The 25,046-nt window shown below is 52.3% G+C and overlaps 1 protein-coding gene across 13 annotated transcripts in view; it reads left to right on the top strand.

The window, feature by feature from the left end:
- The window catches only part of IQSEC1 (IQ motif and Sec7 domain ArfGEF 1), a 377,635-nt gene that overhangs the window by 268,752 nt on the left and 83,837 nt on the right, over positions 1 to 25,046 (top strand). Inside the window, exon 1 of one of the 13 annotated variants that reach the window (XM_072784973.1) lies at positions 16,067 to 16,133. The exons of 11 other annotated variants lie outside the window; for them this stretch is intronic. Coding sequence is in view for 1 of the 2 variants with exons in the window: in XM_072784962.1 (XP_072641063.1) it covers positions 22,441 to 22,577 (137 nt within the window). In the remaining variant the exon portion in view is untranslated. Of the gene's footprint in view, positions 1 to 16,066; positions 16,134 to 22,390; positions 22,578 to 25,046 lie in introns of those variants that run through there. One more of the 13 variants, XM_072784962.1, reaches the window with a different exon arrangement.

Raw genomic sequence — 25,046 nt, 5'->3', positions numbered from 1 at the left:
AGAAATAGTCTCAGTTTGACTATAACATTTTAAAAATTGCCATTTTCACAACCACAGATATAAGACAAATGAGAAATTGTCCGGTTCAGACTTTAAATCCCAACCCCCAACCCCAACCCCAACCCCGAGGGCAGGCACCTGGCCACCCAGCCCTGTGTCTGCTCATCAGGCTTCAGGTTCAAGAAATGTACTTGGTTAAAAAAAAGAAAGAAAGAAATGTACTTGGTAAGTTAAAACCAAAATTTGAACTTGTCAAATCTTACTTGATCCAAGGTATTCATTTCTTAAATGAGGTGGCGAGACCAAGCTTTTCGAAAAGAAAAAAGAAAAAACTAGTGAACTGTACCCCAGTGATACAGCTAGAGAGTGGAAGGAGGCCAGAGGTAGGTGCCATCGACATTTCGGAGTGGTAGAGGTATATGGAGAGGAGGTTTCTGGGGAAGGTGACCCCTGAGCCAGGCCTGGAGTGTGATAGGAACCGGCCAAGTAGAGAGTAGGGGAGAATTTGGGTGGAACCTGTAGGTTTAGCATCTGAGGTGTGTTTGGGGAAGAGCCATCAGTCTTGGGTGGCATGGAGTCTGGGAAGGATGAAGATCAGGGTTGAGGCCCAAATGGAAGGCAGCTGGGGCCAAGAGCCCAGAATGCTAACTCAGTGGTCACAGAGGAGCCCTCGGGGGGTTTTAAGCAGGGAGGCCGTATTAACCAGCACTCTTTCGGTTGCACCTGATAAAAACAACAAAAATAGATAGTCTCAAGCCAAAAGCTGAATTTATTGTCTTCTATTTGTGTCACAGTAAGGACTTCAGATACAGTGTGATTCAGCGACTCAAACTCTATCTCCAAATACTTTTTCTCCACATCTTTTTCTCTTTTTTTTTTTCTCTCTCCTGACTTCTTTTTTAGGAAGCCTCTCTGCTGGTGGTGGCTCCAGCAGCCCCAGGTTTACGGTAGTCTTGTAGCTGCTGACGCCAACAGAAACAGTGTCAACAAAACTCCCAGAAGAGACTCTTCGGGGGTCCAGCTTGTGTCATGTGCCTATCCCTGGACCCGCCACTCCGGTGAGGGGGTGACATAGTATAGAGTTAGGGATGCAACTGGCTGACATGAACTAAATTCCCCAGAGAACATCAGGATGCCTCACCTGGAGTGAGGAGGAGGCTGGGCAGGCAGAAGCATCCAGCATTCACCACTGGGAGCTGAGAAGACCTGCCAGGCGCTGCACTAGGTGAACTGGTGTGTGGCATCCCTTTGTGTCGGCCCTGTAAGATAGTTTCTTATGATCCCTGTTTTGCAGATGAGAAAATCGAGGCTTAGTGATGTAGAGTGGCTTGCCCAAGGTCACACCATTAGCAAATGGCCTCAGACCCCAAATCTGCTGGACCCAAAAGCCCAGGTTCTTAAGCATCTGCTCCACTGCCTTGGAGGCACCAGATCCAAGTTCGAAGAGAGTGCCCTGGGAGCTTGAATGGAGGACAGAGTGGAGGGGAGAGACCAGAGGCAGAGGATGGGGCAGGATGCTGGTGCCACACAGAGGGGAAGGGAGGGGCCCTGAGAGATAGAGGTGCGGTGTGTCCCAATGCACTATCAGCCCTAGCTTTCGTTGTTTTCTTATGTAGATAAAGAACTTGATCTAATCAGCAATATGTATGTATGCATACACACAGGCACACACATAAGTGTGCTAATTATTTTGCTTCCTGGTTTCTGTTTCGGGCAATCTTAATAGGAGGATGCAAGGTTCGAGGGTCCTGGGCCTGGGGGCTGGACTTCTGCTCATGCTATGGGCACAGGAGCATTTCCTGGGGAATTTCCGGAGGAAGTGGTCAAAAGGTTGTAACCACCCATCTGGCTCAGAGCCATGGTGGGATGGGGAAACAGCCATTCCTCACTTCCCTTTTCAGCCCTAAGGCATCCCAGGCAAGAGTCCTGCCCCCCTGATGACATCACTCACATCAGAGATCATTCTGCCCACACTCTCTTTGCTCAAAGGGAAGACCGAGGCAGTGGGGCGCAGCACACCTTAACTTTGTCACCTCCATGTGGGGAAGTCTGGTAGCCTGAGTACCCAGCCTAGATGGGCTACTGCTTTGCTGTATGACCTGGGGCAAGTCACAGAGGTGCTCTGGACCTCAGTTTTCTATCTGTAGAATGGATCTGTAATTACCTTCCAGACTGAACAAATGAACAAAGCTTGGAAATGTACCTGGGCCAGAGCCTGGCAGGTGTCAGTCAACATTGGCTGTTAGTTACAGTTTGTCCCTTTGCAAAGCGAGCTCTCCTTTGTGCAGCTGTAGATCTTAAGAAAGCTGGGCCCAAGGCCCAGGTTTCTTTCTTTCTTTTTTTTTTTTCCTCTAAAGATTTATTTATTTGAGAGAGAGAGAGCCTGATCACACAAGCACGAGCGTGAGGGAGGGAGGCTCGCAGAGGGAGAGCTGGGGAGAGAATCTCAAGCAGACTCCCCACTGAGCTCTGATCCCAGGACCCTGAGCTCATGACCTGAGCCAAAACCAAGAGTCAGATGTTCAACCGACTGAGCCACCCAGGTGCCCCAAGACCCAGCTTCCTATGTATCAGCTGTGCAGCCCTGGGCAGTCACTTTACTTCTCTGGGCCTCTGTTGCCTTATCTAGAAAATGGCTTACTAATCACCACCTCAGGGATCTCTGAGAAGATTAATAGAATGCCCAGCCCCCAGGATGGGAGTTTCTGATGTGTCTCCTTCCCACTGGACAGTCAGACATCTTTCCTCCCCCATGGCTCCTCTTCCTGCCCTGGGAGTGTACCAAGCGAGTTATTCTATGAGTAAATCTTTCTGCTAGTGTCTACTGAGCACCCACTATCTGCCAAGCACTGCTGAAAGCGGTGAGGAAGTCAAACCAAGATCCCCCCCCCCTGGAGCTACCTGGGGCAGAGAGACAGGAAATAAGTAAGCAAACAACTGAAGAAGATACTTGCAGACATGGCAGTGGAGAAGATAAATGGGTTGGTGTGGGGGAGAAAGACTTGGTGGAGGCCACTTCAGTTGGATGGTCAGGTACCAGAGGGCATTAGAGGAGGAGGGCACCAGAGGACGAGGAGGCGGCCAATAGAGATGGGGGATGGGCCTGCTGGTAGAGGGAGATGCAGAGTCGACAGCCACCAGGGAATCCAGACTCAAAGGAGAGAGGGGCTGGGGCTTTGAGCACCCCCTCCCAGGGAAGGGGGTCTCAGTGGGCCTGTGCGAGAGCCTGCGGGTTGCTGTTGGGGAATATTCCACATCACTCGTTAAGCGTTTGCTGGAGGCAGGGCCAGCTGAGACCCACCTGTGAATGATGATGGGGGGATGAGGATGGGGGAGGGAGGACGTGTCCAGCAGCCTGGTGGTCACACACCACCTCTCCCGCTTGGCCTTGGAGCCTCAGACGGAGGGTGCAGGTGGTAATGGTAGTGAGGATCCACAGGGACAGGCAGCTGGGTTCAGCCCCAAGCTTCAGAACCTCTAAGACGCATATAAGTAACCATATTTCACCTTCAAGTACAGACACAACCCCAGCCCAGACTTCTCTGTGCCCAAGACAGGCCATTGCCCCTCACTGCAGCCCTGGCCTCTCTGGAGAGACAGAAACACAGAAAAGCACATCAGCTGTTGTTCAAGGAGCATGGGCATGCACCGGGCACCGTCGGGCTCTTTCCACAGATCTTGTCGTCATCTGGTGTGTCGTGTTGTCATGGCGGGCTTTTCAGCGCTGGGAGGGTCTATGGGATGTGAATGAGAGGTGGTATGGGAAGACTTTGTAGCTGGATTCTATGATGACTTTGCATAGGAAACATGGACTTCTTTCCGTCAAAAAAAAAAAAAAGAAAAAGAAAAAATCTAGTGCTGAAATCCTAAAGATGTCTGTCCCTAAAACATCCTGCCCCGGTTTGGGTGCTGTCGAAGCTGGCTCATTCGTGGGTATAAGAAGCAGGTGGTGGCCATGGCACACTGAAGTCCCCCGGCTGAAGGGGAGACACACCCACGAACCCAAAGGGGGGGTCTATTTTTCTGCAGCACTCGTAACAGCCCCACTTCATGGAGGGAGAAACTGATAGTGAGGTCAAGTCCCTTGGCTGAGTTCATTCAGTCATGTCACAGGTGGGGATCTGAACCCAGGCTGGCAGGACCCAGAGCTCGCAAGAGTTCCACAACATGCATTCCCGTTCTGTCCACCTCAGCAGTGAGAGCAGAGGTGCTCATGGAGGGATCAGCACCTTCCTGGGCCACCGGAAAGGGCTGGATGTGTTATAGAAGTGTGGTGTCCCTGCTCTCTCCCATGGCTTCCCAGCGGTGGCAGCATAGAAAGCCAGAGCCAAAAGGCCTCTAAGAAACCAGCAAGCCATTGTCCCAGGGGCCAGGGGATTCTGTGAGTTCGGCCGGGCTGGGGGTGTCAAGGTAGATCCCATGGCAAGCTTAACACACCAGGAGGGACACCTGGGTGGCTCAGTCGGTTAAGCATCTGCCTTTGGCTCAGGTCATGATCCCGGGAGTCCCGGGATGGAGCCACACATCGTGCTCCCTGCTCAGCGGGGAGCCTGCTTTTCCCTCCCTCTGCCACTCCACCTGCTTGTGCTCTTGCTCTCTCTTTGTCAAATAAATAAAATCTTTAAAAAACAAAAGCGAGGGCAGCCCCGGTGGTGCAGCGGTTTAGCGCCGCCTGCAGCCCAGGGCGTGATCTGGAGACCCTGGATCGAGTCCCAGGTTGGGCTCTCTGCATGGAGCCTGCTTCTCCCTCTGCCTGTGTCTCTGCCTCTCTCTTTCTCTCTCTTTCTCTCTCTCTCTGCATCTCTATGAATAACTAAATAAAATCTTAAAAAAAAATAAAACAAAAGCGAAACACACTGGAGGCTCCTGACCAAGGGTGATGGGGTAAGTGGTAGTGCCCCAGAAACAGGGAGAGATGTCTGGTCTCAGCCCCAAACTTTAGTCAAGAACTACATACCAGGGGCAGCCCAGGTGGCTCAGCGGTTTAGCGCCGCCTGCAGCCCGGGGTGTGATCCTGGAGACCCAGGATTGAGTCCCACGTCGGGCTCCCTGCATGGAGCCTGCTTCTCCCTCTGCCTGTGTCTCTGCCTCTCTCTCTCTCGCTCTGTGTCTCTCTCTCTCTCTGTATGTGTCTCTCATTAATAAATAAATAAAATATTTTTTAAAAAAAGAAGAAGAAGAGAAGAAGAACTACATAGCAGGCCAGATTTCATCTGCTTGCAGATACTCCAGATAAGCAGGCCACAGTGAGCACCTTGAGACTGCAACACGGCATCCTGACACACCCTGCTGGGTGACACAGGAGTACAAAAAAGGAGCCATGTGACCTTGAGCAGGCTTCTCAGCAGCAACCATAAGGACATGCCATTCTCTGAATGCTGAATGTGTGTCGAGCCCTACTCTGTACTCATTTAATTCTCGCAGCAGCCCTGTTAAGTAGGAATATTCACCTTGTTTTGCAGATGGGGAAACTGAGGCAAGCCAAATCACTTGTCCACATTCCTTGCTGGCTGGAACGTGGGCTGCATCAGAACTGGAACCCAGAATTGAGCTTTCCTTTGGGAATTGGAGAGTTGACCAGTGTAGTGGGTCAGATAAGTGGAGAGGTGTTCACATGCTTCCCATGCTGGCATCTGTTGTCTTCCACGGGGGGCAGCTGGTCCCCAGCTGGTGCCCCCACTACTCCATCATCCAGAGGGTGGATATGGCTGCTGGGCCAGTTATGGGAGAAGAGCCCCATCTGGTGCCTCTGGACAATATGTCTACTGAAGGTACAGTCCTTTGCTGACAGTTCTTGGACCCCTGTCCCCCACCCCCATCCTCATTGCATGAAGATATGTGATCCCTGTTTTGTGGCAGCTTCTTGCCGGCTTCCCCTTGAGTTGGGAGTTGGAGGAGTGTCTGTGGGATGTCTGTTGCCCTCAGGGTGGGGAGCCAGATAGCAGGGAAGACCAAGAAACTGGATCTGGGAGAGGACAGGGCCTGGCAAGGGTGACTTTGGCCAAGTGTCTTCATAAATGCGCCAGGAGTGAGATGTGGCTGATCTAGATAGAAACCTTCTGCACCTGGGCTCATGCAGTCTTGCCTGTGACTAGCTGGAGCTTGCCTGACCCACAGTGCAAACCTCGAGGCATCTCCCCAAGGTTGCCCCCCTCCGGCCCCACTCGTCTCCATTCTGTTTAAAGGGCAGAGAAGTCCCCTGGGGGCCTCAGAGATTGCTCTTGGACCCTTGGGCCCCCTGCCCAGGGTCCAGGGAGTGCTTCGGGGCCGTGGTTCTGCTCTTGGGGCCATGGGCTGGCCCTGAGCAGACACCCCCAGACAGTCTTCACTGATGAGTGTAGTGCACCTGTTTCACTTAGCTGTGTAACAGAGCACTCAAAATGTAGTGACTTACAACAGCAAAGATTTCTTACATGCATGAGGGTGTGGGTTGGGAAATCTGGGTGGCTCAGCCGGTGTCCCAGGGCTCACTCCTTTGCTGCACTCAGCTAGAGGGCCCGCTGGGCCTGGAGGGCCCAAGGTGGCCCCACTCACATGTCTGTAGTTGGTGCTGGGGGGCCTCAGTTCCACACTACATGGCCCCTGACCCGAGTGGGCAGCCAGTTTCTGCACAGATGGGGTCCCATCTGCTCCCCTCCATGTGGCCCTCCAGGGGGCAGCCAGCCTTCCCTCCACTGAGGTCCAAGGGCAGCGTTCCCCGAAGATGACTACGGAGCTGCAGGCCTCTTAGGGCACAGCCTTGGAACCGGCCCAACCTTCACTTCTGCCACGTTCGATTATACAAAGAAATCATGTGGCCAAGGGGAAGGGAAATAAACTCTGCTCTGGGTGAGGATGGAGGGGACAAGCCCCACAGGAGAGGGGCCTGGGCCATATTTTGTAATCAGAGTGTATGTATCGTTAGGCTTTTGCTGGGTTCTTCTCTCCCAAACGTTAGGGTGAGCAAAGCAAATTCTGAAGTCGTTGTATACAAAGCCCCAAACCAACCTGGAGAAATCACCCTCGAAGACCTGTCGGTTGCTCATAACCTAGTTTGTATACCTGGCTTATACACCCTGCCCCACAGGGAGCTCTGTGCCCACCGGAACTGTGTGGCTCCCGAGCCAGACCAGGCGAGAGAACCCAGGCTTGCCCCAGCATGCCAGCCTTTGTGGTGAGCAGGGGCCCCCAGAGCCCTGCAGGGCGTGCAGGGAGTCCAAACCACTGCTCGCCTTTGGTGGCTCCATCCCCTGTTACTCTTAAGCCCGTAGAGCTGCACTGCCCCAGACGGGACCCACTAGCCATGTGGGGCTATTTTAATTTTGTAACGAGTTACTAACATTTTTAAGACCTCAGTCCCCCATCCACCCTAGCCCCGTTCCACGTGCTCAGTGGCCACACAGCTAGCAGGTGGAGAGCCAGGAGTCAGCCGGCCTGAGCGCGGCTCTGCCCCCTTTGCTTAGCTGTCCTCCTCCCGGTCCACCTCCGTGGTCACGCAGGCCCTGTGCTGGCTGCTTGGGACCCCAAGGGATTTGACCGTATCCCAGTTGCCGCTCTTGATGGGGGCTCCTAGTCAGCTGGGGGCGGGAGGACTGCTAACACAGGGTGCCAGGGTGTGAGCAGGCCGGCCCAGCTGAGCATCCCTGTGGCCCCTGGCTCTGGCCCACCTTGTCCTCAGGACAGTCAGGACCCAACGTGTGCTGAGCGGGAAGCCCTGGGGCCACTCCCTCTGGCACAAGCCCCTTGCTCCCACCCTGTCCTCCTCACCATGAAGTAAGGGGGGGCTCCAGGTGCACTCCCCAGGCTTTTCCAGTAAAAGCAGGGTGCCTTTACATCACCAAAATGCCTGAGAAACCTCCCATCCCCATGGTTAGTATCCATGGCTGAAAAATTACAATAAGCCACCGAGAACCCATTTCAGATGAATTTGAAGTCTATGAATTTTATTCGCAACAGCTTCTATTTTGGCTGAAAGATGTTAATGTGTGAAACAGTATTTGTTTGGTCTACCAGCAGTCTTGAGTGTGCATATGGGATGTAAGATCCCCTAAAATAATTCAGGGGCTCTCGGCTTGGGAATCCCCGAAACTTCAAAGATCAGAAGGGGGGGCACCGTATGGTATCGGCATGGCCAGCACTTTGGCTAGCACCATGCTGGTTTTTGTGGTGTAGGGGAGTAATTTTCTCCCTCGACACCTCGTGCCCCCATTCCTACTCCCCTCCAGACTCACAGCCTGCAGCTACCCTCCCTACCAGCCGTTCTTCAGGTTCTGTTCTGAGCTCTACCGATCTGAAGTTAACCCAGCATTTTTTCCTGGTCCCTTTGGGCTGTGGGCCCCAGTGTCCAAAGGCTGTGACCATATTTTCTATGGGGACAGAATTTGACTTCCTTATAATCCAGGGGAACAGAAATGATTCAGACACTAATCCCTGCCTTCCAGACTGGGGCAGAGCTGAGGGGTTTCCACACCCCCTTCCTCCTCCTATGGGACCCTCCCCTGATGCTAGCTGAACATCAGGGCCACAAGGGCAGGGACATTTGTGTGCGTCTGGCTCCCAGCTGATCCCTGGCAAACAGTAAGCAGTTATTTGTTGGGTGAGTGAATTAATGAATTAATGCAATCTGAGGGGCATGTGGGCATGTGTCCCAACCCTGCCCTCTGGCTTCTTGCTGTCTTTTTTTGTGGGGTGGTGGGGCAGGGGGCGGGGTGTTCCAGAGACATGTGATGAGCAAGGGGCCACCCCTGATGGGAGTTGTGTTCGCAACTAAATTGGTGCTTTTTCTCCCTTTAGCGTCCATGGATTTATTCTCAGGGGTCTTCAGGTTCCATGTAATATTTTTTTTATGTGTGGATTCTTTATAATTTCAGTTTTCAGGAAGACTCACAAGAATAATACCAAAAAATAAAATAAAATAAACGTTCTCCCCTGTACCCTTCACCCAAACTCATTATTACTAACATTTCACCAAATTTTGCTCTTTCACAATATTTTCCCCCCAGAACTATTTGAGAGGTCACTGCAGACATGCAACATGATGACTTTTACTCCTGAATAATACTTAAGCGTCTGTTTCCTAAGAACAAGAACATTCTGTTACGTAAACATGGTTCAGTAACTCAATTCAAGAAGTACAACATTGACACAATACTGGGATCTAATATACAACTTAGAGTCACCTGTACCAGTTATCTCAGGAATGTCCTTTGTGTCAAGTTTTCTCCTAATCCAGATCTTACATTGCATTTGGTCACCACTCATTCTTTAAAGCTTTATAAAGATGTAATTGACATTCCACAAAAGTCCCTTGTTTTAAGCATACAGTTTTGTGATTATTGGAGATATTTACAGAGTTGGTATAAACGTCACAATTTTATTCTAAATTATTTCCATCACCCTGAAAAGAAGCCTCATCCCTAGTTTCCATCAAGGCTTTGTCCTGCTTCTGACAACCACAAATCGGCCTCTTATCTCTGTAGATAGGCCTTTCTGACATTTCATTATAAATGGAATCATCCAATATTCATCCTCTTGTGTCTGGCTTCTTTCATGTTGGCATAATGTTTTCCAGGTTCATCCATGTTGTGGAATATAGCAGTACTTCATCCCTTTTTATGGCTGAATAATAGTCCATTGTATGGATAGACCCAGTTGATGGACATTTGGGCTATTAACATTCTGGGAGGCTATTATGAATAATTCTACTATGAATATTTGCATACAAGTTTTTTTATGTGGACATATGTTTTCATTTCTCTTGGGTAGATATCTAGGAGCAGAATGGAGAGGTCATAGGGTAACCCTGCATTTAACTTAAGAAACACCCAGCTGTTTCCCCAAAGTGACAGCACCGTTTTACATTCCCACCAGCAGTGTCAGAGGATTCTGATTTCTCTGCATCCTCACCAACACTCGTTATTGTCTGTCCTTTTGATGATATGCCATCTGAGTGGGTGTGAGGTGCTATCTCACTATGGTTTTGATTTGCATTTCTCTGATGGCTGGTGATGTTCAGCATCTTTTCATGTGCTTGTTGGCCATTCCTGTACCTTCTTTGGTGAAGTACCTAATTCAAACCTTTTGCCCATTTTTTTTTGTTGTGTTATTATTGAGTCACAATTCTTTTTTATATTCTAAATACAAGTCTTTGTGGAGTGTTTTGCTTTGTTTTGTTTTTTGGTTATATGATTTGCAAACATTTTCTCCCAGTCTATGGTTTAATTTTTTGCTTTCTTGATGATGTCTTTTGAAATGTAACAGTTTTTAATTTTGATAAAGTCCAATCTATTAAGTTTTTCTTGTATTGCTTATGTGTTTGGTATCTAAGAAAAAAATCTAAGATATGTTTATTTTTATTTTAAAGATTTTATTTAGGGATCCCTGGGTGGCGCAGCGGTTTGGCGCCTGCCTTTGGCCCAGGGCATGATCCTGGAGACCCAGGATCAAATCCCACGTCGGGCTCCCGGTGCATGGAGCCTGCTTCTCCCTCTGCCTGTGTCTCTGCCTCTCTCTCTCTCTCTCTCTCTGTGGGTGACTATCATAAAAAAACATAAAAATAAAAATAAAGATTTTATTTATTTATTCATGAGAGGCACAGAAAGAGAGAAAGAAAGAGGCAGAGACACAGGCAGAGGGAGAAGCAGGCTCCATCCATGCAGGGAGCCTCATATGGGACTTGGTCCCGGGACTCCAGGATCACACCCTGGGCTGAAGGCAGGTGCTAAACTGCTGAGCCACCCAGGGATCCCCAAATCTAAGATATTTTTATATCTAAGAAATCATTTCATATCTAATAAATTAGACCTTGCCTAACCCTAGGTCATAGTGATTTACTCCTATGCTTTCTTTTAAGAGCTTTATAGTTTTAACTCTTACATGTAGATTGTTGATCATTTTGAGTTAGCTTTTGTGTATGATAGGAAGAGTCCAAATGCAATGCATCCTTTGCATGTAGATAGACAACTGTCCCAGTGCTATTTGTTGAAGAGACTGTTCCAATAAGTTCTCCTCATATCTTTGTAAAAAAATCATTTGACCATGATACAATTTTTTAAAATGTCACTTATATGAAGATGACGGCTTCTTTCCATTTTAACAAAAGTATGTTCCCAACCATCTGGATGACTTTTTCTCTGAACTAACTAGATACATCAATTGTTTTTGTTTTTGTTTTTGTTTTTTTTTTACTGATTCATGATTTTTTTCTTATTTATTTGTAAGAACTCTTTATATATTGAGGAACCAAGGGAATACTATGTGCAAATAATGTCGTGAAATAGCACAGTGTGCTCAAAAGACATTAAGTATAGCTTGGCTCTGGGAGAAGCCACTGAAGATGGAGTGAGGCAGGAAGGCAGAAAGAAACCAGTTCTGATGCTAACCTGGGAAGCTTATGTAACCGAACCAAAGTGAGCTCGTTCCTTGGTGAGTCAGAAACTGCGCCAGGTTGAGTTGTCTCACAAAGAAAACTTTTCATTTGCAGCAAATACGGAGATCACAGGAAATGGTTTCCAAAGCCCTGACTTTCTGAGAGACGGTGAATGGGTTCCTTCAGTGTTCGGATGACTATTTAGATAGGGAAGCCCTGTTATCCTATGTAAAGGCAGGCATAAGGTGGTGCATGTGCCTTAAGGAAACATGCCTCTATTTATGTTGTGTGTTATGTAAATGAGGCTGGAGCTCCTCCTTGGGCAGAGATTTTAGTATTATAATGAGGTGAAGGTAATGGTATGTCATACCAGAGGCCACTCCTCAGTCCCTGTGTGGGTGTGAGTTGGGGTTTTAGCTCAAAAGGTTTGAGTTGTCTGAGCCATGGATGTCTTATGAGGACAGTCGCCATCACCTAAGGAGTGGTTTTGGGTTTCATTTGCCTGAGTTAAGAGGTAAACCGAAAAGAAGAGCTTAAGGGAAAATGTAAGACAAAGGTTAGTGGGTACAAGCACGGGAGTAAAAAATGTTAGGTCTTGGGGTCTAGCTGGTGACACTTAGACTTTATTCTACAGGTCACTGGGAGCCATAGAAGAGTTTCAAGCAAGGGAGGGATGTAATTAAATCTGTATCGTTGAAAACTGCTTTAAAGAAGAGATATAATGGGGACGCCTGGGTGGCTCAGTGGTTGAGCATCTGCGGGGTCCGGGATCAAGTCCCACATTGGGCTCCCTGTGAGGAGCCTGACTCTCCCTCTGCCTATGTCTCTGCCTCTCTGTGTGTGTGTGTCTCTCATAAATAAATAAATAAATAAATAAATAAATAAATAAATAAATAAATAAATAAATAAATAAAATATTTAAGAGAGAGAGAGACATAATGGATGGAGGGAAGGGTTACAAGGGTAAATTGAGGTCAGAGAGTGCAAACCCTTGAATGTCCAGCTGAAGAATGTCAGGTTGGCTTGGTGGGCATTAGGGAGCCACAAAACATTCTGGGTGATGACCAGGGGTGAATCAGAGAGGAGGGGGGATGGAGAGCTGCCTATGAAGGTGAAAGGAGCAGGACTGAAGCCAGGGCTGATCTCTGGGTAGGGCAAGAGGTTCAGTTTCCCAGCCCACAGCTTTGCCCCACGACATCTCAACCCCACATGGGTGCCTGGTGCTGTGTCATCTGTCCCTGCTCCCCAGAGTTGACCTCTAACCTAGACAGATGGGATGTTGCCAGGGGTAACCTGGAGAAGAAATATGAACCAAGAGTTTCCGGGCAGGGCACTGTGAATGGGAGAAGGAAGAAAGAACAGCATATTGGCATGCCAGGAGGGGTCTTAGAAGTCATGCAAGCTGCCATCCCCAGGGTAACTGACCCTTGGCCTCTGCTGCCATAGGTCCAAGGGTGGGGAGCCCCCTACCTCCCCAAGCAGCCATTCCATAGCTGGTTGGCTTATCTGGGGAGAAGGTCCTGGGGCTGGCATGGCATCAGTGCCGTAAGGAGCCTTGGAACTCTTATCTCGCACTTCCAATCCACTAGATAGAGAGGACCTTGAGGCTTAGAGGGACACCATCCTGCTCCAAGGTCACGTCGGGAGTTATCCCCAGCTTATGTCAGAGCAGGCCCCAGAAACTCCCTGCCCAGCTTCACAAACGATTATTTTTTTCAACCTACTTTTCAAAAACCAGTACTACATGCATATAGTGAAAAAGAAAAAAAACACACACATTTAAACAGAACATTTCAGTGAAAAGCCTGTCTCCTTTCCACCCTGGCCCCAATTCTCCATGCCATTCCTCAAGGCACCGCTGTTCCAGTTTCTTAAGCGTCTTTGTCAGAGAGAATACATGCATGTGCCAGCAGGTATATGTCTTTTTTATGTGGAAGGTAACACACCATACCCTGAACCACATCTTGCGTTTCCCACTTATCAGGATTACCTCTGAGGGTGATCATTATCAATGCGTCCCAGGACACAGTCCCAGCTTACGTGTCTTCATGCCATTTCTTCATCCCCTGCTGTTGGACATCAGAGGTGCTTCTCTGTTTGCTTACGCAGAATACTACTGGCTATCCTTGTATTTTTATACTCCCAGGCTGCTTAGCTTTGCCAGATCACCCTTCAAAAAAGTGGCACCTACCTTGCACCTCACCAGACAGTGTTTGTGAGTGTGTGCATATCCCCCCACCTTCAACAACAAACGTATTACCAAATTTGTTCATTTTGGCCAACTTGATAGGTCACAAAAAATGATGAGCTTGTTATATTCTGATTTGTATTTCTTTAATATGCATTTAATTACAAGTGAGATTGAATATCTTTTCATGAACTGCTTGTTCATATCCTTTGCTCTTTTTTTTTTTTTTCTAATTGGTTAGTCATCTTTTCCTATCGATTTGAAAGAGCTCTTTCTGCATGAGGAAAATTAATGTTCATCTCATTTTCTTCAATTAACTTCAGGCATATGGGCTGCAGATCATTTTTTTAAGTTTACCATTTGCCTTTTTTAACTTTGTGGTATTTTTTATTCTATTCAGAAGCTTTAATTTTTACATAGTTAAATTTATCAATATTTCTTCCTTCATTTCTGGAAATAAGAATATTTATACAGTGCACTTTACACAACCTTTTTATGCAATATCGTGGTTGATCCACACAGCAGCCTTTGAAGGGAGGCAGGGTGGGGGTTTTTTATCATTAGTTTTCATTTTATAGATGAATTCAAGTGAGGCTCAGAGAGGTGATGAGACTTGCCCTGGCTGAACAGTTTCAGGAACACCTGATGTTCTCAGTTCCCTCACCTGCCTTCCAGTCAGCCAGATAACTCACTCTTGGCACTGATGACAAAAGGAGGTGGCTTTTCCAGTAGAACATTTTCAGTTATCAAAACTACAAGCATCTTTTCTTCCTTTAAAAATATTTTTGAAAAAAATTTTTTTGAAATTATAAAATTAATTCATAGTTCTTAAAACACACACACACACACACACACACACACACACACACACACAACCTCCAACATACAGAAGAATGTAATGGGAGGTTCAGGGAGGAGACTCATGCTTTGCCCCAAAAGACCACCCTCCTAGTGAACACTGGTTTGCTGTGAGGGTGAGGAAAAGCCACCAGGAGCTGGACTGTTCCTTATTCCTCTGTCACCAGTGCCTCGTATACTCTCAGAATGCCCTAGGTGCTCAATAAATGCTGCAAGACTGAGGTGGTCAGGTCCCCCATCTCGACCGCAGCTTTGTAGGCCTGTGTTCAAAGCTCAGTTCAGACGCTTCACAGTTGTGTGAGCCTGGAAAGGTGACTTACCCTCTCTGTGCTACAGTGACCTTGTCTGTGAACTTGGGATAGTAGTTTCTGCCACAAGTAAATGAAATAAGTCTCAGAGTGCTGAACAAAATGTCCAGCTCTCAGCTCTGCTCTGTCCCTTCCTGGATCTACTGTCTGCTATTGCCACCTGGCCCCAGTATCCAGGGCCACGAGATATCAGAGCTGAAAATCAGGCTCTTTCCCTCCCAGAAGCCCAGAGAGGGCAAGTGCCTTGCCCAAGGGCACACAGCGCGTGGGTGGTGGGGCGGACCGAGACTCATTACATCACTAAGCCGGCTCCTCTCCGCCCGGCCACTGCAGACGCGTCCCTCCGGCCTGCTGTCTCGCCCCTTTCGGCCACCAGGGGGCGCCTCCTAAAACGCGGCCCGGACCGCGGACCGCCTTGCTCCAAGCTGGTCGGGGGCTCCCCGCTGCCTAGGGAGGAAGACGCTGGTGTCGGTGTCGGTGTCGGTGTCGGTGTCGGTGTCGGTGTTGTGCTTGTTTTGTTTTGTTTTGATTGGGTGTTCCCGGTGCTCAGAGCCCGCCTTCCCTCCCCTACACCCGGGGCCGCGCGCACCCGGAGCCTCTGCCCGCGTCCTGCCTCTCCCAGGCCCGGCCTCCCCTGTGCGCCGCTCCTTCCCGCGGACTGGGGCCCCCGCGCGGACCGTGCCCCCCGGTCTCCGTGGCCGTTGCCGCACCCCCGAGGCCCGTCCCAGGCCAGCATTCAGCGGGGGCCGAGTCCGTCTGCTGTGGCTGAGGCGCCGCGCGGCCGCGGGGGGCCTGGGGCGTGGCGGCCCGTGGGTGGGAGCAGCCCCCGCCCGCGCAGCCCTGGCCCGGCCGCCCCTCTCCGGGCCCGGTTTTCGCACCCGCGGCGGGGAGGCGAGCGGGGAGGGCCGCGTGGGAGGGGCGCGGACTCGGGCGGCGCGGCGCTCGCTGGCGGTTGGCGCGGGGCCGGGGGCCGGGGGCCGGGGGCGCGGGGGTGCGGGGCCGGGGGCGCGGGGGCGCGGGGGCGCGGGGGCGGCGCCCACGCCGCAGGCCCCTCCCGCCCCGGCCCGGCGGCTGCAGAGGCCCCACGGACCCGGCGCCGCCGCTCGTCTGGGCCGGGTGACGTCGGCGGCCGGGACTGCAGCCGCCCTCCCTCCGCCCCGCGCGCACCTTTCCAAGGGGGGAAACTGAGGCCGGGCGCCGCGAGGCCGCAGCCAAGGTCACGGCGCGCGGTGGCGGCGCGGGTGGGAGGGCGGGCGGCGCTCGGGCTCGGGCTCGGGCTCGGGCTGGGCTCCGGCTCCGGCTCCGGCTCCCGCTGCCGGCGCCCCCGGCCCCCCGGCCCCCCCGGCCCCCCCGGCCCGACGCGCTGGGGCCGCGCCCGCGCTCCACTCCCGCCGCGGGGACGGCGCGCGCTCGGGCTGCAGCGGACCCGGAGGTAGGAGGCGGACCCGCGGGGTAGGAGGCGGGCGCGGGGCGGCGCGGGGGTCCCTCCGCCCCGGGGGCTGGGCCGCGGCTCTGCGGACCGGCGGGCCGCTCCCGGGGCCCGGGGCCCGGGGCCCGGGGCAGGGAGGGGGACCGCGGGCGGCTCTGCGGGGCCGGGGCCGGGGCCGGGGCCGGGGTTCCCAGGCCGCCGGGCTCCGGGGCTTGGGGGCCGGGGTTACGCGGGCGCTGCGCCAGCGCCAGGCTCCGGAGCCGGGCTCTGCGGGCGTCGCTCTCCGGGCGCCTGCGGGGAGGACGCAGGAGACTCGGCCTCCGCGGCTCTGCGGAGCGCTGGTCCGACACCTTGTGCTGCTGACCGCGCTCTTGGGGGAGGGGAGCTCAGGGTGCCCCATTTCCGCGTCTATGCAGTTGGCTGCCTCCCGGGGCAGGGGGACGTGAACCCAGGCTCCGAGGGTCGCGGGGCGCAGCTTGCCTCCCCCGCCGGCCCCCTGCGGCGCTCCCCCTTCCTCCCCTCCGCGCCCCTCCCTGCCCTGCCTCCGGGCGAAGTAATCCCGCCGCCGGGTCCTGCAGGGCGGGAGGTTGAGGCATCCCAGGAATTCGCCGGGAGCAGATAGACGCGTCCAGCGAGGGAGTGAGGAGCTGGGGCTGGACTGGGTCCACATCCAGCCCTGCCCCTGACCCCCTGTGTGACCTTGGGCAACCCCTCCTCCTGCCACCACGTGGGCAAGAGGCTGGTTTTTATTCCAGGGGCCGCTGGGGTCAGACCCCAGGGGCCAGCAGTCTGTGTAGGCGGCAGAGCTGGAGGGCTGCAACAGCCTGGGCGCTCTTTGGACCCAGCCCCAAATAGGACAGGAGGCAGCGGGGATCTGAGAACAGATGCGGTCGTTTCAGGTGTCAGGATACCCTGCCCCACCTGCCAGCCTGAGATGGGTCCCTGCTGGGCCAGGGGGCTCCGGATGTGGGACCCCCTGCCCTGTCCCGAGGGGCTGCTCTTGGGCACTGTAGGGGCAGGGACATTTGGCATAGGGGAGTCAAGGCTGTCCCCACCCCCACCCCAGTGATGGGGAAACCCCCCTCCCATGTTTCTGCCAGGCAGTTGCCACTTTAAATTGGCAACCTCCCAACTGTCACAGCTGATCTGTTCCTGGAGCAAAGGGAGCAGAAAGATGACAGTGGGTGTCCCCTCCCCTGGGCCTGTCCGCGAGATTAGGCTCACGGGGACAGCAGTCTGCTCTGCTTGGTCAGCTTTGTACATTCCACTCTGAGCATGCTCTATAATTGGGGCGAGGGGGCGGGGAGAGGAGCCCTTGTTCTGCTCTAGGAGCCCAGGGTCTGCTTGTGCACTTGGACAAGCCACGCTGGTCAGTCCCCAGCAGACAACACACATGCTGGCCTGTGCAGCTCCCTCAGAGCAACGCTGAACTAGGTGACATAGGAATGTACCTCTGGTCCTCTCCTCTGCTGCCAGATTATGCCTGGCTCCTCCCTTGGGCTGATGAGGTGGCCGAGCTTCTGAACCCACATATGGCCAGAGCCCAGCAATTGTGTTTGAAAGGAGAGAAGAGAAACAGCCTCACCCCCTTCCTGTCCCCCTACTCCATACCCCCAGGCAGAAAAGATGAGCCTAAGAGGTGCCCCTGTGCCACAATGCCCACAGTCCAGCCACTGAGCATCAGAGCTGGAAGGAGCATCCTAGGGCCAATCCTTTGTTAGAGCTGGAGAAACTGAGGCCAGAGAGAGGCAGAAACATGTTCAAGGTCACACAGCATCCCCCTGTCCCCAACTCTCCGGCAAACCAGCCATCCTTGGGGAGCTGCTGTCTAGGGAACACTCAGAGGACTCGGTGTTCCCATAGAGATGCCTGCAGTGGAGGGACAAGGAAGGGGACTGGTGCCTTCCTCTGCAGGGGACTCTGGCTCCTGCAGTTTGCAAACATTAAGTAATCTTGGGTCTCATGACCAGAGTTGCCATCCTCTCTCAAGGCTGCCTAAAAGGGCCCCATGGCTGCCTGCCCTTCCAGCTGTCACTCTAACCAGCCGCCCTGCCCTGCCCACCTCATACCTGCTAGGCCCACAGCTGCGCCTTCCCCATTGTGAGGAGGGAAGTGCCAAGGCCAGGCTAGAACCTGGGACCCTTTGTGCCTCCAGCTTTCTTCCAAACCAGTGCTCGGAGGACTGGGGTGGGGGGTGAGCTAGCCTAAAAGAGCCCAGCCAGCCACTGTTCTTAAGAGGGGATGGTCTTGGGCACCAGGGTATGGTCTCATCACTCCTGGCTGGTGTTTCAGAATCAGGAGATAAGGAATGGGGTTGTGCATTCCTACGAGGAATGGTTTTTTGCGTACGAGAGGCTGGGCAAAGCCCCATCATCTTGGTGAGGTCCGTGTGGACTGGGGTGTCCCGTACTCAGATCTGGTGGTTGCTGTGGTGAAGTATAACTCAAACCTGCTTTTGGGAGTAACATCTTCCCTAGAAACCTCTGTTCATACTTACGGTCTCATCGATGTCACCACTTTGGCAAAGCCTACCCTGAGTCCTGTGTCCTCCCCTCAGGGGTACTGTTGTTACCCTGAGTAGAACAACAGCCCATAGAGGCGTAGGTGAGACACCAGCCTTCAGGAATCCCCTCCTGCTCTCCGGGCCATTCAGTAGGGCTGCCCCAGCACGTGCCAGCTTGAGAAGGCAGGGTACAGGCAGCCAAGGTCTCAGTACTCTTCGAAGAACTATGTGTAGACGGCCTTCTGATCCAGCATGGTTGCAATTCAAACCCAGCGAACATTCTGTAAGCATCTGCTCCTTGCCAGACCCTGTCACGGTGGCTCTCACATATATTATCCCATCTCATCTGCAAAACCACAGACCCATCCACTAATGTGTATGAAGGTTCTGGAAGCATAATATTAAAACAATGATGTCACCCCCACAGGCCAGCAAGAATGATTTGGAATGCTGCACCCTCCCACCTACCACCTGTGACAATTGCTTCAGTTCCTTGGGACCCAGGGCCTCACAGTTTGCCAGTTTTCATGCCCAGATGCTCCTAGGGAGGCATCCCTCTGGGAAGGGTTCTCAAGTAAGCAGAGTCCAGGCTGACCCACATAAATCCACGTGCCATATGTGGTGGGGATATAATGGCTTGGGCCTCTCACATGCTGCCTCTCTAGAAGGTAATCCTAGCCTGTGCTGTGTCCCATCCTTTTGGGATAACACAATCAAAACTGAATGCCCCAAGGCCAGAATGGTGGCTGAGGCCTCTCATAGTCTGTAGTGCGGGGGGCTAATACAAGTTTTTGTTGTGCTCAACTGAGCTCGATCCAAACAAGAAACCAGCTGCCTTGGGAGGTGGTGAGTTCCCTTCACCGGAGGTAGGCAAATTGAGGCAGTAGAGAGGATTTGAATCAGTTGGTTTAGGCGCCCAAGAGCCAATGATTTTTTTTTTTTTTAATTATTATCTGAGGGCTTGGTGAAAGCTATCAGGATGGTAATATAGGTTTGTAAAGTGCTACATGCCAGGGTGTTTTAATAAAGCCAGTTACCTGAGGGTATTCTGGGAATGTTACATTATTCAGCTCATCCAGATGCAGAGCTAGGACCAGCTTTTGGACTTAGCGGGCGGGTGGGGGCGGGGGTGGGCACTGAGGATTTGGTATGAAGTGGAGCAATATGGAATTTTTTTTTTTTTTTGCAATATGGAAATTGAACGTCTTATGGCAAGTCCATGGGCAGCGCAGGGTCACTGTTGGTCACACTACCTTGGGAAGTTTGAGGGCAGAGAGCTGGACTCCCTGTTACTTTGAACAAGTCCCTTCCCCTTCCTGGGCCAAAGGAGTTTGGAAGAGACCAGAATACACTTTGGAAGTTGTAACTGGCACCTGAAAGGGGTAGGGGTGGGAGTGCGGGGCAGGAGGGGCTGAAGCATGCAGATCCTGATACGGGGATCCTTTGGGTGGACTGGCTGAGGACCGGCCTGCCTCTAGGGCTGGGTTCAAACACCAGCTCTCAACTTCCCAGCTTCATGACCTGGGACATGCCACTAGACCTCCCTAAGTTTTAGCTTCCTACTCCTGAAGATGGGGGGTGACAGTGCCAGCCACCTAAGACAGTATGAAAGTGATTCTGAGAAAATGTCAATGTCATATGGTTATTTTTCATTTTCTCCTTTGGGGGATATCACAGGAGCCACTAAGTATTTCTAGGGCCTCCAAGTCCAAATAGAATTGTCAGCCCCATTCATTTATTCATTCAGCAAATATTTAGGGAGCATGTACTGTGATACCACAGGAGCCAAACAGACAAAAAAGCCCTTCCCTCCAGAAGCTTTTGTTCTAGTGTCCTGAGACCCGCAATGAATAAGTAAGCAAATAAAGACAATTTTAGAGAGTGCTAAGTGCCAAACAGAATGAGTCTGACCCTATTGGTGTTAAAGGTGATTGGCAATGGGAAAATTCTCTCAGTAGGAAGAGGAGAGAACTGTAGTTTGAGACCTAGATTCCAGTCCTGGCCCCAACTTGCTGTGCAGCCTTGGACCAGTTCTTTTCTGTCTCTGATCCTCAGCGCTTATCTCCACAATGAGAAGGTAGGATGAGTCCTTTCAGCTCAGATGTCCCATGTGGCTGCAGTGGCCATTGTGTCGAGGTGTGGCAGGTTGTGGCAGGTGGCTCTGCGGTCACAGCTATCCCCGACCCATACCACATAACTGTGCCTATTTAAATGTGAAATGTAATCTGTCACACAGGAAAGTGAAAAGACATACATGCGGCAGCCTAAAGAAAAATTAGAGAAACATACACGCGCCTACCACCTGGGTCAAGAGGCTGAGCGTTGCCAGAAGCACCCTCCTCCTGACCCCGCTTTCTGCTCATCCCCAACCATGACGCCTCCAAGATTCTCACCATTTTGACTTTTGTGATAATAATGCTCCTGTTCTTGCTCTTACCACCTAGCTGAACGACTCTTTACAGGGTTATTCTATTTTCCTTATCTCCGAGCTGTCTGTAAATAGACTCAGGCTGTAGGTATTTATTTGGGTCTGGCTTCTTTAGCTTGAAGTCACGGCCGTGGGGGCTCATCAGCCATAAGTAGCCGCGGTGAGTCTTTATTGCTGCTGTGGAGTATTCCCTCATAGAACTGGGGCTGCAGCTTATGTGTCCAGTCCACTGTGATGGACACGTGGGTGACTTCTAGTTTGGGTCTGTCGTCCTTGAACCTGTGTCCTACTGCACATGGCATTCACTTCTCTAGCACATTACCTCTAACTGGGGCATAAAGGAGGATGTGTGGTCATTTCCTCCTGCTCCGCTCCCTTCTCCCTGGCACCCTGTATGATCAGTCTTTGCCATTGTTGCTCACCAGGCCGGCGTGGAATGGTTTCTCGCGGTGGTGTTAATTTGCAGTTCCCTGATTGCCAGTGAGGTTGGGCCATTTTTGTCTGTGTATTGGCCATTTGGACCTCTTCTTCGGTGAAGTGCCTGGTCCAGTCTTTTGTCCATCTTGGGCTCTCTTTTTATTTTCCTCTTGATCTGGGGGGATTCTTTAGGCATTTGAGACTTGAATCTTTGATCATTTGTATACATTATAAATATCTTGCCTTTTTTACTTTTTCTGGGGTCTTGGGGTGAACATCTTCATTTCAGAATTTTTAATTTAAGCGGTCAAATTTTTCTTTTGCTTTATTTTTTTTTAAGGTTTTATTTATTCGAGAGAGAGCACCAGTGGGGGGAGGGGCAGAGGGAGCCGCAGACTCCCCCTGCTGAGCAGGGGGCCCAACACAGGGCTGGATCCCAGGACCTTGGGATCATGACCTGAGCCAAAGGCAGACGCTTGCCTGACTGAGCCACCTAGGCGCTCCTATCTTTCGCTTTATTATCAATGTTTTGTGTTTTAAGAAATCCTTTCGTCCTCTGTCGTCATGAATATTCTTCTGTATGTTTTACATCAGATCAGATCTTTAATCTACCTGAAGCTTAATCTACATCATATATGGTGTGAAATGAGGATCCCCTTCTGAGTGCGTGCGTGCATGCCCATACCCAGCACCGTTTGGTGACAGGCGTGCCCCCCCACCTCCCGTGTACCCATATCTTTCTCGGGAAGGTGGAAGGCTGGGAGGGAGGAGCCCTGGACTGGAAGAGCCAGCAGGAGTGTGGCGATCCAGGACAGCCCCCCAGGGCAAGGTGGCTGGGCCGGCAGCCCTCCCCCACCAGAGCAGTTGCCACTCCTGCCAAACAGGTCTGTGGGGCTGTAAGTGTCACGTGTCCCACTGGCGCTGACTAGGGCTCTGGCGGATTAAGCAGGGGCTGAAGGCTTATGACCCACGCTGGCCACTGCACAGGCCAGGGAGGGGCCGAGGGAGCTCACCTACGTGGGCCGCAGAGGAGGCCCCGGAGGCCAGCGAGGCTGTGCTGTCTGCGGCAGGAGGCCCCCTCCCAGGGCGCTGGACCAAGGTAAGGGAGGGCCAGGGTGATCCTGGCCGTGTCTTCCCCGCACAGCTCTGGCTTCCTCCATCTAGGAAATAAACATCCCCTCCTAAGCCCTGTGGATCTGGGTCTGTTTGAGGCAGCGAGAGGTAGAGGTGGAGGACCTGCCAAATCTCAGGCCACCACACAGACCCACTCCGGCCCACACACGCTCAGGCACCCTGCCCACCTGTCTCCCAAGGGACTCTGCAGCCTCTTCAGTGTCCAGGGTGCACCCACTAGATGGGAGGGGTCGCTGCCAACCTCCAGTGGACCCTCTGGACCCCGCTGCCTTTCCCTGGGCGGTGGCCAGAACCTGGCCTGGCAGGGCACAGCCTTATTGCTCGTGGAGTTACCAGGGCAGGGAAGGAGGGAGGAAGTGGGTACAGAACCAGCACCTTCTCTGCACCACACAACTCCCCTTGGATATGCTTTCCTCCTCCCAAGCAAAACACAGAAGACTCACCTGTGAGGTGAGTCTTTAATAGATGAGGAAACTGAGGCCCAGAGAGGGGCTGTGGTTCAGCAGGGGCTGGGGCTGAGAGTGGCCCTGCCCATATCTCAGCAGCCTCCCTCTGTGACCCTGGAAGTCACAGGCTCTGCTCCTGCCGCTGCCACTGCCACCCATGGACTCCCCTCGGATGCCTGACCAGGTGCATTCCCTCTGGAGCAGTGTCTCTGCTCCCCGGGGCTCTCTGAGAACTGTGGGTCCCTGGGAGGAAGTGGAGGCCAGGAGCAAGAACCAGCCCAAGCTAGTGGCTAGGACTTGGGCAGTGTCTCCTACTTTGTGTAGTGGGGGTGACAGTGATAGGGCCTGCCTCTTCAGGTCACTCTGAGGCCAAAATGGAACCGTGTTCCAATGGGCCATAAACATGGCCCAGCTCCCAGCAAGCACAGGTCATCTCAGCTTTTGTTTTATTTTACCGGGAAGGTCAATATCCAAGCTTCCTCTGTCCTCTGAAATTCTGAGCTCCTGGATGTTTCCTTTCTTCTGGGGCCTTTTATTTTTGGTTCATTTCTATGGGTTTAATATTTGCTTAGGAAAACAGACATCTGGAAAAATGTTCAACGTTGTAAGAATATATAATGAAAACTACATATGCCCCCACAGCCCCCCCCCATTCAGAGCAAACATGAAGAGCATTTGGGGGTATCTGGTCAGAAACATTCAGGAGATGGATATGTGTGTGTATATTTATTCCCTGCACCGTATTTCATTTCACTGTATTTTAAAGAAAACGTCCGGTAGCTTGCTCTGCCCCCATCTTGTGACTTCCCTCTGGGCCTTTAAATCCACCCACTCGGCTAGAGAGCCTGACTGCCTCCTCCCTCTGGAAGGCACACATATTTGTGGACGCTGGCACCAGATTTTTCTCGTCAGCAGGACTCGAGGGAGGCAGTAGCCTGGCACAGGGCAAACAGGGGGATTGTTGAGCTGCAAAGAACGGTCCCTTGTGCCCAGTGAAGGCCCAAGTTGGAGACCAGTTCCCCCTCCTCCCCACTCCAGCAGAGCTGGGTCTGGAGCAAGGGTGGAGCCTGGGGACCTGGCGTGGGCCCAGCCCGACTGCCAGCTGGCTATTGGGTGACCTTGAGCCAGCCCTGACCTCCTCAGAGCTCCTGACTCAGTACAGAAAGCCCAGGATGTGCCGCAGCCTCTCCGAGAGGACTGGGGTCCATCTCCTCGAAGACCCAAGCAAGCCACATATCACTCATCCCACCTGGGCTAACGCTCCTGATGCACTACCTTCCCATTAAGCTTTGATGGTACTCCATGAGGCAGCTTGAGTCCGTGCTAAATTTTGCTGATGTTTTCTCTGTGGGCCTTGTGATTTCTGGACCTGCCAGTGTCTTATCTCTGCCATGTAAATCTCCCAGAGGGCTTTTACTGGAGCTTTCCCTCTCCCAGGGTCTGAGAAAGGAAGGCAGCTGGTGGCTAACATGTGGCCACATGTCCTGCATGCATGACTATAAAGCCTTACCAGAAGACTCCCTGCCCTCTCGAAGGAAGAGCAGGATCCACTGCTAGTGTCAGGAGGGCAGACAGGGACCTTGGGTCATAGTCACCCAGTGGGGCGGAGCTCCAGGCACTTCTAGTGTACAGATGTTCAGGTTGTGCACGGGTAAGAGCACTTGGCAAAGAAAGAATGCAGTCTTCCCAAGTGTGGGCCTAAGAGGCTGAGTCCACCAGAAGAGGGCGCCTTTTCTAGATTCTCACACACTCAGGAGCCGGGCATGCTGATGGTAGAACCAGCCTTGAGCCTGCTCACTAGCAAAGGAGAGATGCCTAGGTGTGGGTTCTCCTCCCCCCTTGCGCAGACCCAGCCGCATGAAACCTCAGAGAGAGCTGGGCCATATGTCTGTGGCCTCAAGGGCCACAGAATGGCTTGACTCAAAACAGACCTGGGTTCACATGTCAGCTCTGGCTTTTCCTGGCTTTCTACTCCTGGTCAGGACATC

Source organism: Canis lupus, chromosome 19 (genome assembly GCF_048164855.1).
Source record: "Canis lupus baileyi chromosome 19, mCanLup2.hap1, whole genome shotgun sequence".
NCBI classification, from domain to species: domain Eukaryota; kingdom Metazoa; phylum Chordata; class Mammalia; order Carnivora; family Canidae; genus Canis; species Canis lupus.
Note: the sequence above shows the minus strand (reverse complement) of the source record. Positions and strands in the feature narration are given on the sequence as shown.